General features: G+C 35.4%; 1 protein-coding gene across 3 annotated transcripts in view; it reads right to left on the reverse strand.

Annotated features, from left to right (window-relative positions):
- Nucleotides 1–20,485, reverse strand: part of MPP7 (MAGUK p55 scaffold protein 7) — a 265,591-nt gene that overhangs the window by 13,187 nt on the left and 231,919 nt on the right. For all 3 annotated transcript variants that reach the window (XM_069086374.1, XM_069086375.1, XM_069086373.1), the window contains 2 exons: nt 19,396–19,566; nt 1,739–1,819 (listed from right to left, as the gene is read on the reverse strand). In XM_069086374.1, coding sequence (XP_068942475.1) covers nt 1,739–1,819; nt 19,396–19,566 — 252 coding nt within the window. The remainder of the gene's footprint in view (nt 1–1,738; nt 1,820–19,395; nt 19,567–20,485) is intronic.

Genomic DNA, 20,485 nt, shown 5'->3' on the forward strand with positions numbered 1-20,485 from the left:
GCTAAGAAATGATGAGCAGAATGTTTTCAGAAAAACATGGGAAGATTCATATGAACTGGTGCAAAGTGAGGAGAAGAGAACCAGGTAAACACTGTATACAGTAAAAGCAACATTGTACAATGATCAATGTGAAAGACTTAGTGATTCTGGGCAATACAATGATCCAAGACAATTTCAAAGGACTTATTTTGAAAAATGCTCTCCACCTCCAGAGAAAGAATTGATGGATTCTGAATGCAGATCAAAGCATACTTTTTAAACATTATTATATTTTTGGTCTGTGCTTTCTTTCACAATATGGCTAATATGGAAATGTGTTGCATGACTGCACATGTATAATCTATATCAAATTTCTTGTCTTCTCAAGGAGGGGAGATGGGAGGGAGGAAGGGAGAGAGAGAATGTGGAACTTAAAATTAAAAAAAAATGTTAAGAATTGTTTTTACATCTAATTGGAAAAAATATATTTAAAATTTCCCAAACAAAAAAGTATTTGCTCCTAAAATCCCAGATTATTCCTATAAAGGATATAAATTCATATCTACTCATTGATAGAAATCACCCTTAAAGTTGGGGTGGTATCTATTTCAGTGGACCTGTGAGCTTGTCAATGGGGATACATATCCTTCTGTAAATCCTCCATAAGGGACTCAGACAGTACATTGGGGAACCAACCCTTCTCTAGATTGTGGGTTACTAACATGTGGGTCATTACTCTGCTTTTAGAAAAAACATTTTGATAACTTTATTTCAAAATAACTGTTCTCCTTTATAATGCTATATATTTTATTCATTTAAAACCATTATTCTGAGAAGGGATCCATTGGTTGTATCTCACTAATTTCCCAACACCTAAGTTTTTCCCTGGCAACAACTTAGCTATTAGAGAGGGAGGAAACAAATGTATGACAACTTTTCAGATCAACCCTCCTATTGTCTTATTTTTAATCAACTATATATTAGAAAAACTGACTGACTGTAAGGAAATCAGAGACAAGTATTTATAATTGCCGAGGTTCATGTTTTCTTTCATCTTTCTGTAATGTCAGCTGCTCTGTAACTTAAGCTAAAAAAAAAAAAATTGAAACAACTGTTTGGGAAAAAGTAGTAACAGAGTAACTTAGGGTAAAAAAGAACCAGAATCTAGAAGTAAATATGAACTCTTCCACAATAAGAGAACACTGCTAATGGCAAAATATAAACAGCATTTTTTATTATTGGTAGTGCTGAAACTACTTGAGAAAGCCAACATTTCAATTTAGCTTTTTATACAGTTTTCTTAACATCAACATATTAAGTAGTCAAATGACATTTATTCTGGAGATATAAATGCTTCTAACATCACATTTCATTTGTAAGAATGCCTGCGAAAATAACACAGTTATAAAAAATAGATGTAAAAGTGTGCTGAAAAGAAACTCTACCACAGTTGGAGATGATGATTAAAAAAACCCAGTTTAGCAGAATTCACCAGTTTGTTAAAGAAATAATAATTAAGATAGGTTGCTAACTCTGTAATCAGATGAAGCCATTTTGCTTTCTGTGCAGGTTTTATTCTTAAAATAGAAACTGGTGAAATATTTGAAAAATTTTGGAATTGCCCTAGGAAATGATTTGAAAAGAGATTTTATTTACAAGAAAACTAGATTTAGGTGTATTTGAGTTCAGAATGTTAGTAAAATTAAAGAAGCTAAGAAAAGAGGACTTTTAAGAGTCCCTTACAGAGAACATTACTTACGCGGCACTGTCACACCATAATGTTGTGTATCGCTAATCAGCAACTTTCGTTTTAGTTCATTTAATCCTACTCCCACGGGTCCTGAAGAATAATAATAACAGTCAGTCAGAGCACCAAATTAAAATAATTCTTAAGATTAATACTTGCCTATAGGAACATGATATAAACCAAATGAGAAAAAAAATCCAATTATTTTTTCTGATTAAAAGCAGCAGCTATTCAACTTCTACACCCCTCAAAACAATTGCTTCAAATATTTATGTTTCAAATTCACACAGCTCAGTTGGGTCACAATACATTCCCAAATGAGTGCTACTCAAGAGAGCTTTGAAAATATTTACATACTTCATTTGAAGTTAATAGATGAGATTTAAAATAGTAAGGCAAAGGAAGAACTATTAATTCTCATTCAATTAGCGGCCCCATATTAAACTGAGGTTATATACTTTAAATTAACAAGTTACTAACCACATTTGGAGGAGTCTCTCCCCTTCAGGGACCAAGAGATTTTTATATAGCTCAGGGCAGTTGTATATCTTAGGCCTTTCAATCAATCAACAAATATTTGAGTACTAACTACTCATGGGGGAAAAAATCTACAGTTAGAGATATGAAAGGAGTGCTTTTTTAGGTATGGGAAATGGCCTGTACAAACAGAAAAGTATACCTAGTTGTTCAGTTTGGTAGCAACATATAAAACAGTAAGGAAAGTAATGAAAACTAAGGTTGGAAAGGTAGGTAGGTAGGCGGGCACCAGATTGTAGAAGGTCTTAAATGCCAAGTTAAGTAATTTGTATTTTGTCCTCTAGGCAATAGGGAGCCACTAGAGATTTCTGAACTGGAGAGGGACATGGTCACACCTGAACATAATAGCTCTTGTTTACAGAATACTTAATGGTTTACAAAGAATTTTACATGTCATCCCATTTGATATTCACAGTGTTCCTGTGGTGTAGAAAAGAGCAAGTATTTATTTATTATATTATTAATGCCATTTTACACATGAGAAAGTTGATGGTCATAAAGGTGACTTATCCACTGTTAGTGTCAGAACCAGGACTCCAACCCAATCCAATAAATGGCTTTTTGTCAGCAGTCCTCTCCCCTCCCCCATATCATTCTCCATGCCTGTGCAAAGGATGGATTTGAGAGAGAGACTGGAATCAGGAGAACAGTTAGGAAGTGATTTATAATAACTTGAAGGGAGGCAACAAACACAGTATACTTTTAAAGAGCATTGCCTACAGGGTTAGGTGGCCTGTGTTCAAATTCCTGTTTAGGTACATAATAGAATCTTGGGCAAATCAGTTGGGACTGCATATACCTTAGTGTCTTCATCTGTAAAACAAGGTAGAGTGGGGCTAGAGAGCCTTTCAGATCTCCTCCAGCTCCAGAGCTATGATGCTAAAGATGAAAGCCCTGAGTGAAGCTGGTGGTACGAGTGAAAAAAAGAGGAAGAATGCAAGAGTGTGGAAGCAAGGTCAATAGGAACTAGGGTGAGGGGAGAAAGGTGAGGGAACAGAAACAGGAAAAATTTTAAAGAGAATACTGGGGAATACCAAGAATTAGGATACTTTTGATGAAATGTCTAGTCTTTTTTGCTCTATTTTAAAACTCTTACAAATAAATAGTAGTACAGTGTCTGAGGAACAGAAAATGATTACATGCTATTAAAATATTGTAGGCAATTTTAGAAAATTTTCTGATGGAAAAGGATAATCACACAGAAGTGAAGAGAGACACACCCCAAACTTCCAAAATTTATATTCTACTTTGTAATGTTATCACCTCCAACAGGAGGTCTTCTGTATTTGCCTCTGGCTAATTTTGTTGTCCCCACCTGAGGGACTTCCTCTTTAGATCTTATTCTTGGGACTTAATTCAATCTCCACATGCCTGTTCTATCATCTCCCTCCACTCTGAGTCATCCAACTGAATCCAACAGAGATGTGTTAAGTATACTTACTACATGCAAGGCACATACCACTCGTAGTGGCCTATTTTTCATTCAGAGTACAAAATACTTGACATTATGTTATAGGTAGACAGCTCCTCAGCCTGAGTTACTAAGAGACCAGCTAAGCTCACTAGCCTCTCCTAGGTCCTTAAGAGACATTAAGGCTGTTCTGATCACTCTCTCCAGGTACAAGCCTCCTCTCTGACAAATTTAAAACTGGATTGCCTTACAATCTCCTGATATTCCAAGTTTGTTATTTCTCTCCTGAAATTCCTTGTCTAAAAAAGCCTTAAAATTTCTCTTTTAGGTACCCCTGTGGAAGGTTGGTTCCCTAAGCAGCCACCCTGCCAGCCTTTTCTCAGATTTATAACAATAACAATGATAAAATTCACATTCTTGTATTACTTTAAAGTGTGCAGTGTATCACTATAACCCTACAGTGCAGTTCCATATTATTGTTGCCTATTCATAAATGAGGAAACAGACTCAGAAGAGTTTAATCTTGAATGATTTCTCTCCTTCCCTTTTCCTGAGTAGGATGCTCTCCCGTCACACAGTTTGAGGTGATATGGCAATGGAAACTGGATTTAGAGTTTCAAATTACTAGTGGGAAACTGTTAGAAAGTCATCTATCTTCTCACAGCCACAATTTCTTAATTTAGACAAGTAGTGTAACAATTGACATATAACTTTTGGGCTGATTGTGAAAATGCAATGAAACAATGCAAGTGAAAGTGCTTTCAAAACTGTGAAGCACTCACAAGGCAAGACATCATTGTTAGTACTACTTTTTCTTCTCTTGGTCTTTCTCTCCTGGAACACTCTTTGTCTATATCATGTTACGTGACTTTGCTGATTAAATTCTGATTAATCAATTAATAAACATTTATTATGTACCCACTATATGTCAGGCACTTTGGTAAGCATTGGAATACTGTTCATGTAACAATAGCAAAAAATAAAATATTATTATTTAATCCTACTCTTTATATATGATTCACTGTCCCAAATTCCAAACTTTTGTAGACTAGAATTCAGGGCTTCTTAAACTTTTTCCACTAGTGACCCCTTTTCATGGTTCAGCAGCCGTTCATTGGTGTGATGAAGCCAGAGAGCATGTGTGGTACAAAGTGCACATGCTTTGTGTTCAGAGCCAAGGCTACAGTGAAATTGCACAATGCAACACAGGGAAGTGCTGCCAAAAAACACCTTGGATTCATTATGCGTCTGATTTTTTAATTAATTTTTGGTTGTTTATACATTCAGAAACCTTTTACTATTGCCAGGTTTTTGTGACCCCACATGGGGTTATGGCCCAAAGTTTAAGAAACACTGCTCTAGATAATGGCATTACCTACATGCTTGTGGTCTGGACTGCTCCAAAGCACATATTTTCCCCCTTGATGCACATAGCTGCAGTTGCTATGACTGCTGACATGATGTTCTTACATTATTATGTACGTTATACAAAAAGTTGAAATTTGATCATTTTCTTAGAACTAGCTCATAGGAAGGGACCTTTGGCAGTCATTTGCCCAGTCACCTTGGGAAAATGGAGGCCCAAAGAGGTGACATTACCAGCCTATGGTCACAGCTTGTTAGGTATCAAAGGGGGGGGTTATAAAACTTGGTCCTTCTGACTCTTAAGTTCAGCATTCTACCCATGATCACAGATTCATTAAACTATGTTATCCCATGCTTCTGTACATGTTATTGTGAGCTATTGCAATATTTGAAAATTAAAAAAAAAATGGCAGTAAGGCCAGGCCAATTTTGCTTAACCTTGTTGGCTACAGTTAGTGAGCCCTAGAAGTGCCTCTGTGGAGGAGACCCAAAGTTGAGTAAATATTTTCAGGTATTTATGTTAGAAAAAATAAACATGTGTGTATGTATGTATGTGTATATGTAAATATATAGTAGATGCATACTTTTCCCCTCAGTAAGCATTTATTAAGCACCTAAATGTGGTGGGCACTGTTCCAAATCCTGGGGATACAAAGAATGGCCAAAGACAGTCCTTGTCCTTGAGGAATTCAGTCCAGCAGGGGAGATCACGTGTAGACAACTGTGTACAAGCAAGTGTTACACACGAAAAATAGGAACAACTGACAAGAAGGAAGGCAATAGAATTAGGAGGGATTGGGACAGGCTTCCTATAGAAGATGGGATTTTAGCTGGGACTGGACTAAGAAAAACGAGCCCTAAAATTGTTAGCATTTTAAATATCCTGCTAAAACTTGTTTGTTCAAATATGATTTGTCCAGTATGTAAAATACTAGAAAATTTTTAAAAGATTGATTTTTTTTGAGGGTGGGGGCCTGGGAGTTGGCAGTCACAAATATATATATATATATATATATTAGTCACACAGTCTCACTTTAAATAATAAGAAAATTATGATTCCTAGGCTTGTATGAGACAGACTTTCTTATATTTAAGACAGGGATGGGAAACCTGAGGCCTCGAGACTACATGTGGGCTTCTAGGTCCTGGGGTGGAGTCTTTTTGTAGTCCAAGTTTTACAGAATAGATCCTTTTATTAAGGGGATTTGTTCTGTGAAGTTGGGATTCAGTCAAAGGGCCACACTTGAGGACCTAGAGAGCCACATGTGACCTGGAGGCCGCAAGCTCTCCATCTCTGATCTAAGTGATATAAATAATTCTGAGATTTCATCTCACACCCATTACTGTATGATGCAAAAAAAAAGAAAATTGTAATTGCTGGAAGGGGCTGTGAGAAAATGGACACACTGATGTATTCTTGATGACCTGTAAATGTGTCACAACCATTCTAAAGAGCAATTTGGAATTATAAACAAAAAGGTTAACCAACAATGCATACACCACTACTAGGCCTATACCCAAAAGTGATCAGAGAAAGAGGGAAAGGTCTTCTGAGTACAAAAATATTTAGAGTGGCTCTTTTTGTGGCGGCCACAAACTGAAAACTAAGAGGATGTCTATCCAATGAAGAATGGCTGAATAAATTATAGTATATTAATGTGATGGAATACTATTGTGTAGTGAGAAATGAATAGTTTCAAAAAGATATGGAAAATAAGACTTACATGAACTGATGCAGAGTGAAGTAAAAAGAACCAGAAGAACAATTTATAACATCAATGCTATGAAAATGAACAATTTTGAGGACTTTTATAAACTCATGGAGAATGAGATGAGCAGAAACAGACGAATAACATAATAATAATAAAACTGTACAAACAACTGAAAGCTGTAAGAACTACGATCAATATAATGATTATTTGTGATTCCAGAGTAGCAATGATGAAACATACTATCTCCATTACAGAGAGAAGATAGACTTAGGGTACTGAATGACATACACACATACATGTATGTATGTATGGTATGCATGGTGTGTATGTAATAAGCACCTTTGGAGATATTTTACTTGCTTAGCGCTGCACATTTGTTATAATGAATTTGTTTTTCTTTTCTTTTTTCCTCCAGTGAAGTAGATGTAGGAGAGAAAATGAATTTTTGTTGATTAAAAAAAAAATGAGGGGAGGGCTATGCTACCAAAGTGAAATGTGCACATTTGCATTTGGAATCACTGTATTTTTAGTTTTACTTTACTTTCATGAGACCTCTCATGAAATAGGGAATAATCTGTAAATGTTTTGTAATGTAAAACAAAATACAAAACACATCATTAATGCTTAAAAATCTCTCTCTCTTTCTCTGTCTCTCTCTCTCTGTCTCTGTCTCTCTCTCTGTCTGTCTCGTTAGCTAGCTAGCTATCTCGAAGGGGGGAAGAAATTTCTCCAGACCAGATTTAAGGTAAAAGGAGCCAAGACAAGTGGTTTAAGTTTTGTTCAACATTTGTAATATTTCACCATTTTCAACATTATGAAAAGCCTATGAAATGTGTGGGGAGAGTAAGGTTTTTCCAAAATATATATTCACTGTCTAATAAAATAAATCAGAAATTCATTAAGTGCATATTAGTATTCTGGGATCTTTAGAAATCTTTTCCTATAAACCCCTAATATTACACATACTAAACTATGCAAAGTATTGAGAGATATGTAAGATACAATACAGTCACTACCTGGGTAATTACCATAGCAATTTGGTGAGGGAAACAACTTTTGAGAAACAATGAAAGGATAATATGATACAGTATATTGTTAAATTACCCTAATTTGTATGGTACTCTAACCAAATAAGCTGTTTAATGCCTGAGAAATAGACAGTGATGACTGACTTACTGTATATTTTTTTCAAATAGAGCTACTAGTTCTATATTAAAGGAAACAAAATTTACAACTTATTTTATAAATCAGAAGATGCTCTATTTGTATTATTATTTTAAGGAAACACTGTATATAGGTTACCTACTCTCAATCTTTGACAGCAATACTTATAAAATTTTCATATTCATTTTATTGCCCCTCTAGAGGCAAGATTATCATATTTTCTAAATCTCTTAACCAGCCTGCTATGTTCACATTACATTTTAAATAAGATATTCTATTATCATTAAAGCTATTAGTCATTAATGTATGTGAATTTCCTTTCTTTGTAGTCCCACTGCTCAGTGTAGAGTCTGACAGTTAGCTGTGTAGTAAATGCTCACTGACTGCATTTCACACCTCCTACATTCATATTCAAGTTAAATCAATAGTTATCAAAGGATTATCTTTTGCAACAGAGGCCTAAACATATCCTCAATTCATGATTCTAACTTGCATACATGACCCAATCTAGCTAGATTTTACTTTATAATAATTTCATTTCCTCTATCATCCTCCTTCCCTCATACCTCTCTCCTCTCTCTTTCATTTATGCTATATTCCTACACCTATCGCAATATTCAAACTAGCTTTACATTTCTCAAATGATTAAATTCCCATCATTACAAAATTACATTTTCTAACAGATTTCACTGTCAGAAATGTCTCTCAATATTTAATGTGCATTTTCTCTGTCTTCATTTTGTCCTATAACTTCTAGCTACAGCTGCTTGGGCAACATTAAATACGTTCTTTGATTCTTTGGTGTTTAGACCCTTAAGATATTTGTAGATGGCTATCATATTTCCCTACTAGTTGTCGCTTGGCCAAGTTCTACATATTTAGTTCTTTCAAGCTTTCCTCATAAGTCGGTCCCTCTGGGCTCTTAATCATTCTTATAGCTCTGGTCTGAATGCTCTCCAGTTTGTCTACATCTTACTAGTAGGAAGGTGCTTAGATCTGAACACAGTATTTTTTTGCGATATAAGGAACCTCAGTTAAAATCTACCTTTTAACAGTCTATGAATTTATCCACTAGCACATATGCACTTATTAAAGTATATAACAACCTTACCAACTTACATCTACTGAGAAATGCATGTCACTTGGATAGTTAATAATTAGGGAGAGTTTTTTATTTTTAATTTTTACCCCTGTGATTAGTAACCCTTGAATGAGATGCATGTCTTATTTTACATAATGTTTAAAATAAGCATCACAGGAATATAAGTACATTTAAGTAGTTAATAAAAAATTAGGAAAAGTTTGATTTTATAATTTTCATCTAAAAAATAACAATCATGAAACATCTAAAATCAGATTCTTTTAGCCTACATATTTTCATCCTAAATGAAAGGTAGAAAGAGCTTAGTTCTATTTCTACATACACTTTCTGTCTCCCTTTCAACCTGGGGGAAGGCTGGGAGTGGGGACAGGAGGGGCGCCTGTGGCATATATTGGGCAATCTTTTTTCAAACCAAAAAGAACCCAGTTGTCTGTCATCTTTATTGCCACAAATTTTTTACACTATCCTGAAATAAATATGAGAGAGAACTGGAGTGTTTTGATTGCTTCATTTCCAATTTTTTTTCCTCTTTCTCTCCTGAAAATATGTAACTGCTTATGCTTTGTGACAATACTTAATTATCACTGGCAATACAAGTATATTTTATTAGTGTTTTATTACTATATATTTCCTGAAAGCAATACAAAATTTATAAGTCTGAGTGTTCTTTTTCTCCCCTAAATATGGCCAAGAAAGGTGTGAATATTTTTCTGATAATTAAATTCTTGGCCATACACTTTTAAAAACAAAAAAGGGATAAAAGGGTGGGAAACTTCCTTAAGACCAATGCCTCGCTTAGCAATGTGAGTTGTCAGAATTTTTAAACTAATTTGATGAAAGTTTTGCTTTTAACATCAACTTAAATTTCTTCCAACAGAATGATACATTACTATTTGTAAGAATAGTTTAACTTAACAGTCATTTATAATTATTAAAGTGCTAATAAAAATTTTTATTTTTAAAAAGGATTTTAAGGGAATTGACATAGACAATTCTTATTTGTGAAGAAAAGTGTAGACACTAAAATTTTTTCCTCAAAGCTGAACCAGATAAAACAATTCCAGGTTACTTAATGTTTTATGAGTTTAGTGAGGTCTCATTTTTAAGACAACATAAAGTAATGTGTGTCATCCTGATTATGAATAGAAAATATAATCATTAAAATCTGAAAAAAATTGCATCCAAAGGATATTGCTATTGATAGGCTGACATCATGAAAGGCAAACTAGTTTCATCACAATGCTAAGCAGTACTTTAGACTGAAAGATTTGAACTATACTTCTTATGTCACTTTCATTATATATTAATTACAAAACAATTTTTAGTTGGGAATAACTTTGACAAACTTTCCCCTAATGCTAAATATTTATATAACATGTGAAACACTTCTACTTTTACTTACTATCTAGCTTTGTGCTTCCTGGAACTAACATTAATGTATACCGAGCGCAGGAGGATGAATGCTATTGGCACACTGGCAGCTTTTAACATGTGCTCACTTCCACTGTACCTGTATTGCTTAACACTGCTAGTTTTTCCACATTTCACCCAAGACATTTTTATGGTATTGGCCAGACTTAAGCTACTCTTAATATCCAGAGAAAAACATCAGAATTACTGAAGTCTGCAATAAATTTCTGAACTGCTTTTGTTACTGAAAAAGCACACTTTCTTCATCTGATTTATTGCAGACCAAATCACATGAAATCTCTAGGTATTCTGTAGATCAGACAGATGTAATCTGTTATAAAAAGTCTACTTATCACACTAAGACTTCTCTATTTGTTGATGTGGGTGTAAAATTAACTCAACCATGTTATTACACGTATTTGACTCAGAATCATACAATGATCACACTAGTAGGTAGCTAAACTTTAGCACTGGAAAATGACAAAGTTGTTGATGAAACTAAATTTAAAGTTCTTTGGATTCAAACTATATAAAAATATAGCAACTTAACAGTTTATAACAAATCCTGATAGAGTCAGATTTCCCTTACTCTGCTACTTTCATAATAGAGGAAATACTCTGCTAATGAAGCATCAAATTATATATTAAAGCAAAATAAAAGAGATAAAAGGAGTCAGAAGCTTGCTGAAAGAAACCAAGTTCTTCTCCAGTTGCTATTTAGAGTGAATTAATGGTATATGTGTTGTCCCTGGGATAAAAAAAGCTCCTAGCCACATCTGACCTCTGTTTCAGAGCGCAGACAGGCAGAACTGGATCAATGAAGGGATAAAAACAAATTTGGATCTATCAGTGGGAAAAAGATAAACATGATAAAAAGACTAATTATTTAGTGAGGAGGCACTTCATAAACCAGGAAAAGTACAGTGGTACAGGACAGAGTGCTGGGCTTGAAATCAGAAGGGGATCAGTCCTCGTCTCTAACATCTCCTACCTGCATAACCTTGGGCAAGGCCTTCACCCTGTGAGCTATAAATCCGTAAAATAGGGATAATACCAATAATGGCTGCCTCACAGGGTTGTTATGAGCCTCAAATAAGATAACGCACAAAAAGTACCCTATTGATGTCAGCTTTATGTAAGAGAATGAAAAAAGGGCGTAAGATAGAATACCTAGCTTGATTAATTCTTACTGAGCTTGAATCATTTCACATTTACTTTGATCATAAAAATGAGGGGGCAGCTAGGTAGCCCTATGAATGGATTCAGAAGAACGAGATATACTCCTGCCTCAGATACTTAGCAGCAACATGACCCATAGCAAGTCACATCATCTTTCTCAGTCTCCGTTTCTTTATCTGTAAAAATAATTGTACCCATCTCATATTGTCAGTGTGAGAATCAAATGAGATAATGTGGGTAAAGCATTTTATGAGCTTTAATGTGCCATAATAGAGCTTGTGATTATAAAATCCTGAAACTATAGTCTAGGGTAAGAACTTTAAGACTAAACAAAATTTTAGTGCTATATTAAATAAAACTTGAGATACATCAATTGGAATACAGACATTGAAAAATTGAGTCCAAGAATCAATTAATTTTACTTTGATATTTTCATTAGTGGTCAAAAGACCTTTGCAGGGGATCCATGAGATCAAAATGATTTTCATGATTAATACTAAGACATTTTAATTTCTGATATTTTAGGTAGATACATAGATAGGTCTCACATAAACAAGAACTCTTTGGAGTTCTTTTACAAGTATAAAGTATAAATTTAAGTGTTTTGAGTACAAAAGAATGTTTTTGAGACCAAAGTGTCTGAGAAATGAGGTGTTTTACCCAGGTCATACAGCCCAGATGTGTCAGATGCAGCACCTGCACCCACCAGCTCTCCATTCACTGTAATACCACACACCTTCTCAACAAAAACTACAACTTAACAAAAACAACTACAAGAGAAAGTGTAGGTCAAATTAAGCCTCCAGCTAAAGTAAGATGTCAGTTTCCTCCAACACCATTTCCTAAAGCCCTCTTAGTTAAGTTGTTATAGTGGACTGAAAGGTCTTGGGGCCAGGAAGATCTGGGCTCTTTGTCTAGCCTCTGACAATTATTGGCTAGACAACCTTGGACAAATCCCTTAATGTCTCCTCTTCTAAGACCTTATCTTGCAGGGAAGGTGCTAACCTGCTTTAACAGAGAAGTGTCCTCATCCAAGAGTTCCCTCTACTGTTTAAATCACAGCTCCAATCCCTATTTACATGAGCAGTGAGGTAACACCATACTCAGTCATAAAGGTGTCACATAACATAGGTTGCCATAGCAGAGTATTATTATAATCTCTTAATAAAGTTAAGAAATTATTTTGGTCTGTATAACGTAAAGTAAGGGACGACTATTTTCTGTCATGAGATGACTTTTTGTTATTAGTTTATAGTAGCTGTTCTCAAACATTTTGGTCTCAAAAACATTCTTTTGTACTCCAAACACTTAAATTTATACTTCATACTCTTAAAAGAACTCCAAAGAGTTCTTGTTTATGTGAGACCTATCTATATATCTACCTAAAATGTCAGAAATTAAGATGTCTTAGTATTAATCAGGAAAATTATTTTGACCTCATGGATCCCCTGCAAAGGTCTTAGTGACCCCTAGGAGCCCCTGGCCACACTGAGAATTACTGGTTTATTGGGAGCAGCAGTCTCCAAGCTCACTCTTGCTGTTCTTTGAGACTGAGAGAAGAAGCAGGGAGCTCCTTCATTTTTCCTCTCCCAATCTTGTCATTGATTCAGTCCAAAATCTTAAGAAAAAAAAAAAAAGAGGTGGGAAGAACAGAAAAGTATATTTTCTTTTCTTTTTTTTTTTAAAGCAATTGGGGTTAAGTAACTTGCCCAAGGTTACACAGCCATTTTTTTTTGTGTGTGGGTGTTAAGTATCTGAGGCTGGAACCAATCCCGGGTCCTCCCAACTCCAGGGCTAGACTCTTACTTACTGCGCCACCTAGCCACCCCAGAAAAGTGTATTTTCTATTTCAATGAGATGAGTAAACGAAAAGCATTTAGCCAGTTAATAATAAATTAAAACAAATTTATGAAGCATCTACCATGTGCATGGCTCTATGGTATGGAGTGGACACATAAGTACAAAAATGAGACAGTCTCTACCCTCAAGGAGCTTACAATCTATTAGAGGGAAACAACACATATACTGGAGTTTTTACATGGGAAGTCCACAGTAAAAGCAAATGCAGCTGCAGGGAAAAAGTCAACTGACATTTTCTTTCTAGTAGCAAAGATCATACTGATCTGATTATAGTCTTCAGTAAGAGAAGATGGCTGGGGTGGAGAGTTAGATGAGAGATGGCCTAGACTTTCCAGTCAGCTAGTGCTAACATTGGGTAGTGGTGTGAAAGGAAGGCTCAAGTGTAGACTAACCACTCTTCTAGGATCACATGGCACCACAAAACCAAAAGGGCTTCAGGAAATGGTGTTGGAGGAAATCGACATCTTACCTTAGCTGGAGGCTTAATCTGACCTACACTTTCTCCTGTAGTTGTTTTTGTTAAATTGTAGTTTTTGTTGAGAAGGGGTGTGGTATTACAGTGGATGGAGAGCTGACGGGTGCAGGTCCTGCATCTGACACATCTGGGCTGTATGATACTGGGTAAGTCACCTGACTTCTCTGTGCTCCAGGTAATTCTCCCAGACTATAAACTACATACAAAGTAGCAATCTGGATTGGAAGAAGGAGTTTCCTACACCAACAAAATCACAGACCCAGTCACCATTCCTGTTCTTACTTGTAGTTCTTGTTAAGCACATGGAAGAACAAACGTTCTCATAAATAAATATTTACTTAAATTACTTTTAAAAAAAACCATTTGCATGTAATATGTAACTATAAAATACAAGTGAAATGAGGGTGGAAATGTATTTAATTTTCAAGCAAAAATTTTTAAATATACAGAAATATTTATTATTTTTCCTTTCATTCCTTGTAACCTAATTGAATAAGTCCAATTTTTCTCAAAACTCACAAGAAGAATTTTAGGTCTATTATTTATTAGCTTTAGCAATAAAAGTGCAGCATATTGTTGGTGTTTTTATTATTACAAAAAAAATTTTTCTTCAAGGTAAGATTAAATTTAAAAAAAATGTCAACTATTAGTAAAGAGAAAAACTCAACTTAAGGTACTAAATAGCTAACATAATTCCATGATAATACCTCTGTTTAGAATGTATTTCTTAACAGAGAAGGAAACTTCACTGAAACTGTCATGGGACAATGTCTATGTGGCAAAAATGCTACTAAATTTTAAAAATTTTACATTGTTTGGAATGGGACATTTCCAAAACCAAGGGAAAATTAAATAATTCTGATGAAAGTTTAAGGTTCCCCATTGTCCTATTTTTTCTCAAGTTAATATACTCAGTCTATTTTTATTTCTTGAAAATTAAACTGAGCTGTGAAAATTATACATATATTTAAATAGGATGAAGAAGATAAATAGCACTGTTTAATACTTGTTCAACAGTATTTGTTTATTTCAAAACTTTTTCAGCATTTAGATTTTATTAGATGTTTTATCAATTATTGTCTCTACTACAGCTATGAAAAAAAAAAGGGCCACAGGGAAATTAGATTCCAAGGAAAGGAGCCATTTTTTTTATATCTTCACTGTGCTATGCATAAGGTAGGAGTTTACTAAAAATTTTGCTGAATAGACTCTTCACCAATGTCACAATAACTCATAGTAACCCAATAAAAATTATTAATTGAAGTAGAAACAATACAAGATTCTAAGCCATTGTCTTCAGTGCCTTATTACTAATAGATCCTACTCACTCTTGTAAATTATTGAGACATAATTAATCCAACTTCTCAATTTCTTTTATTTGGGGGGGGGGTGAAGGAGAGTGAAGGAGAGAGGTGAGGCAATGGGGTTAAGTGATTTGACCAAGGTCACAGGGCTAGTAAGTGTCAAGTGTCTGAGGCCAGAATGGAACTCAGGCCCTCCTGACTCCAAGGCCAGTGCTCTATTCACTGTGCTACCTAGCTGCCCAACCCTCCCATTTCTTTATGTTATAACTAAGTAGCTAAATCTGAGTAGGAAGAATATAAATGCTGATAGTGTGAAAATGAAAACCCTCTTTTCTTCATTTGGCAAAAAATATTAATACTAGAGATAAGCAGATAAAAAAATTTAGAGGCCTATAGATTTCTTATTACATTTACATATCACAAAGACAACAAATAAAAAATCAGAATCAACTAATATATTTCAAATAAACTGTATATATGGAAAAAACTTTATGATCACTAACTCAACAGAAGAAAGCACATATATATAATTTTAAAAGACAGATTCATAAAACAAGTCCAGGTGTCACGGGATTAGAGTGCATAATATAATGCTCTGCAGAATACCTGAAATGGAATGAGAAACACTCTACTCATGGCTTTCTGACAGTCTAGGACTGACATTTCCAAGTCCTACACTTGCACAGGACATTCCAGATTTAAGGAGTCTTATAAATCCTTTAGCTCATAGGTTACCAAAATCTCTGCTCAAGTTCTCAACCTTTGAATATTATTTTGCATCTTCTACATGCTATGTGAGCAGATGTTGTTAGCTACATAAGTAAGACTATCAACCTTGGAGCTCATAATTACATGTGAGAAGTATTCAAAAGAAAGAGGATAAGAGACCCTCAGTTCTGTTTAGACCATCGATGTTAATGTAAGGACACTCAAGGCCCTCTACAATAGTGGTTTCAAACTCAAATAGAACATAAGGATCCTGAAGGGCAGATGGTGACTTAGAAAACCACATATTAACATTATCTGTGTTCTACCGTACTTTTTTTTTTTTGGTTCGATATTTCCCAATCACATTTTAATGTGGTTCTGACCAGACTCAGGAGTGTTCTGGATGCTGCCATGGGCTTCATACTTGACATTTCTGCTTCACAATTAGGAGCCACAATAATCTTTCTCATTTTATTACTCACTTCCTCATGCTATATGCTCTAATTAAACAAGACAGTGTTCTGTCTCTTCATCACAAACAATACTCTCACATATCTGCTTAAGATTGTTTCTTCTTCCTAAGAAATTCTCCCTCCACATTTTTGCCTATTGGCCTCCTATCTATTGGTTAAAGGTCAACTATTATTTCACCTCCTTTAGCAAGGTGAAGGGTGACAAACATTTTGGCCACACCAGTTCATGAAGATTGCCTACCAGGACAGAGAAAGATTTTTAAAGGTATTATCATCTTATCAGCTCAATACTCCAGGAACTATGTGTCATCATTTTCACCTAGTTAATGTTTGTTATGCAGACCTCCCCCTGCTCATGTTTTCCATCTCTTGCTTTCAGAACTGTCATAAAAACATCTCTTACCTACTTCTATTAGAAAAAGGCATCCATTATCAGTGCCAATGTGCTTTTATTCCTCTCCAGACCGTACTCCTGCCTCTCCTAGACTTTTTGTACAATGTTACAGGGAACATATTAACTCCAAAAGTTCACTCCACCCATGGAATTCACATATTGGAAATGCCTTCTCTGCCTCTGTGCTCTCTCCCTCTGACTGGCTGGTTCTTCCCAGACCCTCCACTGTAAGGTGGAAGGTCAGGTCGTCAGGTCATTGCTTTCCAGGCTGTATTCCTGACTTTTCTCTATAATCTACCACCTTTATCCATTCAGCTCCTCCTAGTTTCCATCTCCCTTTTATGTGTTGTATTCTGCCATCAGAATATAAGTTCCCAAGATCACAATCAATAAATAAACATCTATTAAGTGCCTATGTGTCAGGCACTGTGCTAAGTGCTAGGATATAATGAGGCAAAAGATAGTCCTTGCTTTCAAGGAGTTTACATCTAGTGAGGGAGACAACATGCAAACAAAGTGCTTTACAGAACAAATAAGAAATTAAAAAATGAAAAGCCCTTGAATTAAGAGGGGTTAATGGAAGGCTTCTTGTAGAAGGCTGGATTTTAACTGGGACATGACTAAAAGGAAGCTAGGGAGGGTCAGCAGTTGACGTAGAGAAAGGACAACATTCCAAGTATGAGAGACAGTCAGAAGGGCAGTGTCATAAGATTCAAGAGTATGTGATGGGTAAGGTATAAGAAGACTGGAAAGTTAGGAGAGGACTAGGCAATGAAAGGCTTTGAACGCCAAACAGAGCATTTTGTGTTGCATCCTGGAGATGACAGAGAGCCATCAGAGTTTACTGAACTGGGGGCAGGAAGTGGTGAGAGGAGAGGATGACCCGTTAAGACCTGCATTTTAGGAGAACTGCTTTAGTGGCTGAATGGAGAATGGACTGGAACTGGGAGAGACTCAAGGCTAGCAAACCCACCAGCAGTAATTAAGGAGTGAGGTGATAAGAGCCTGTATGGGGAGGGGAAGGGAGAGGAGGAAAGAGTGTCAGAGGAGAGAGAGATGAATTTAAGAGATGTTGACAATAGTCTGGATGGGAGCCCAGAGTGAGGGGTAATGAGAAGAATGAAGAGTACAGGATGGCCCCTAGGTTGGGAGCCGAAGGGACCAGGAGGACGGTATTGCCCTCCACAGTAACAGGGACGGTTGACGGCAGGGAGGGTTCGGGGTGAAAGACAAGTTGTTTTGTACATGCTGAGTCTTAGCTGTCTGCTGGACATCTAGGCTGAGATATCTGAAAAGCAGCTGGAGATGAGAGACTAGAGGTCAGCAGAGAGACTGGGCAAGAAAGGGAGACTTGAAACACATCCACACAGTCAGCTTGTATTGTCTCAGCACAATGCCTAAAACTTAGTAACTGCTTAATAAATATTGATTGACTTCTCTTGACAAAATGTTGGGTGAGGGGGGAAAGTTAGCTATTTAAAGACCAATACCTAGCACTGTTGGCAGACCTGTGAATTTGTCTGATCATGTGGGAAAATACATGCAACCCCTCCCCCCAAATCTAAACTGTACTTAGCCTTTGAACTAGTGATAGCAAAACTAGGCATATTTCCCACGCTGGTCAAAGATATAGGGAAAGTTTCCCTATAGATAAAAATATCTATATCCGCATTTTTTTATAGTAGCAAAGAATTGGAAGGGAAGTGAGTACTCACAGATGGGAGAAAAACTGAACAAATTGTGGTATATGATCATAATGGAATGTTACTGTGCTACAAAATGGTGAATATGAAGAATGCTGAGAAATTTGGGAAGATGAACTGCTAAAGGATAAAGTAAGCAGTACTTATTTACAATAATGAGTACAATAATGCAAAAGAAAACCACCAAAAGACTTCAGGACTCAATGAAATGTCTGGTTGGGACTTGAAAGCATGGTGGTGGCATGTGCTTTCTGCTTCTCAGAAGAGAACGTAAGTGGTGCACCATAGGTATGGAGGAGGGCCATCTATCTTCAGATACAGACAATGAGTTTTTTGTTTTGTTTGATTGTACTTAGTCTTTGCAAAGGAAGTTTCTACTTAGATGGTGGGAGGGAAGTAATTGGGAAGTGACTTTAAAAGTTGGGAAGTGATTTTAAAAGTATCAATAAAACATTTTAAAAATGTTTTTGTCAAAAGGGAAGGTTATGGGGGGGGCACTGGGAAGTAACAACAATGTAGAAAAGAATCTGAAACTTCTTTTTAAAAGGAACATAACGTTTATTCTAAGGTTGAAAAGGAAAAACAACTTAAAAATTGCTACATATCAAAAATACAAAATAACCAATAATTCTCTGTTGAGGGAAAAGCTGGGAAAACTCAAACCAAATGAATTTTTTTGCAAAAAACAAAATAAAACACAAGAGGGTCATACTTAAAAGAATGTAAGCTTCTTAAGGTCAGGAATTATTTTTCATTTTTTCTTCATATGCTCAGTTCTTAGAAGAATATCTTACTAACTATAGATGCTTAATAAATAACTGCTTGTTAAGTTTAGTTCTTGTTTCCTCAGAATTAGATAGAAATAAACTTACCAACCAAAACAACTAGTCTGTATTTCTCATTATTTTGTCGCCGATATGGTGAAACTTCTTCATATGTTGGGACATCTGCTGTATCATACTGATCACTTTTCTTGCATTCATACATAGACTTGTTTGTCTTCTTATCTTTTCTACTAAGACGGAAGCTTCTTCTAAAACCAGCTGGAATTAAAAAAAAATTATTTGTTTTGAAAAGCACAGAAAAAACTTCAGATCTTGGAAAGAACCAATTATTACATTGTTATAAAGGTGTCTGATAAGAAAACGCATCATTTTAAATGTCATCCAATGGATACTTTGGAGGAGATTAATACTTCATTTATTTATGTAGACACTAATATCATATTTGTCTTAAACCACAGAATATCTTTTTCAGTAAATCAATGCATGGAATTATACAACTTAATAAACCGAAATAAAGAAAGACTATTTTAATAAGTACATTAGTCCAATTATTCATGGCTCTGATGTTGAATACATCTGATAAAAAATTACACACAAAGGACTTCAAATATTAATAGGCATATAACCTCTTTGCCAAAAATCCTAGATTGCTTTATAGCATGAGTACAATAGTAATAACATCCTTGTGGAATAGGTATAATGATACCCATTGATAATGATACAGTTTAGACTGTGTTGTGGACATTCATCATTAGGAAGATTAACTTTCAAGTACTTAAGAGAATGATTACCAGAGTCATTTAAAAGGATGCTACTATACATCTACTAAAATATGAATATTTAGAAACTTTATGATGAGATTCACTGAATCAGAATGATGTAGGGAATAGAGTGCTGGACTTGAGAGGCAGGAAGAATGACCTCAGATACTTGTCACCTTTGTGACTGTGACAATCTCACTTGCCTCCTCTATAAAATGGAGATAATAAAAGTACATGCATCACAGAGTTGTGAGGATTAAATGATATAATATGTAAAGTGCTTTGCAAGAAACTTTATATAGCTTTATATAAACAAATCAAACATCAGTCAACTTTAGAACCTATGAAATGTTTTCTTGGAACTTGTTACTATACTGATCAGAAAACAAAGCAAATTCTCCTTTTTGAATGCAAGC

This window comes from Petaurus breviceps, unplaced genomic scaffold, assembly GCF_028583685.1.
Source record: "Petaurus breviceps papuanus isolate PSGF00001 unplaced genomic scaffold, PetGlider_PUasm1.0 178, whole genome shotgun sequence".
Taxonomy (NCBI): Eukaryota; Metazoa; Chordata; class Mammalia; order Diprotodontia; family Petauridae; genus Petaurus; species Petaurus breviceps.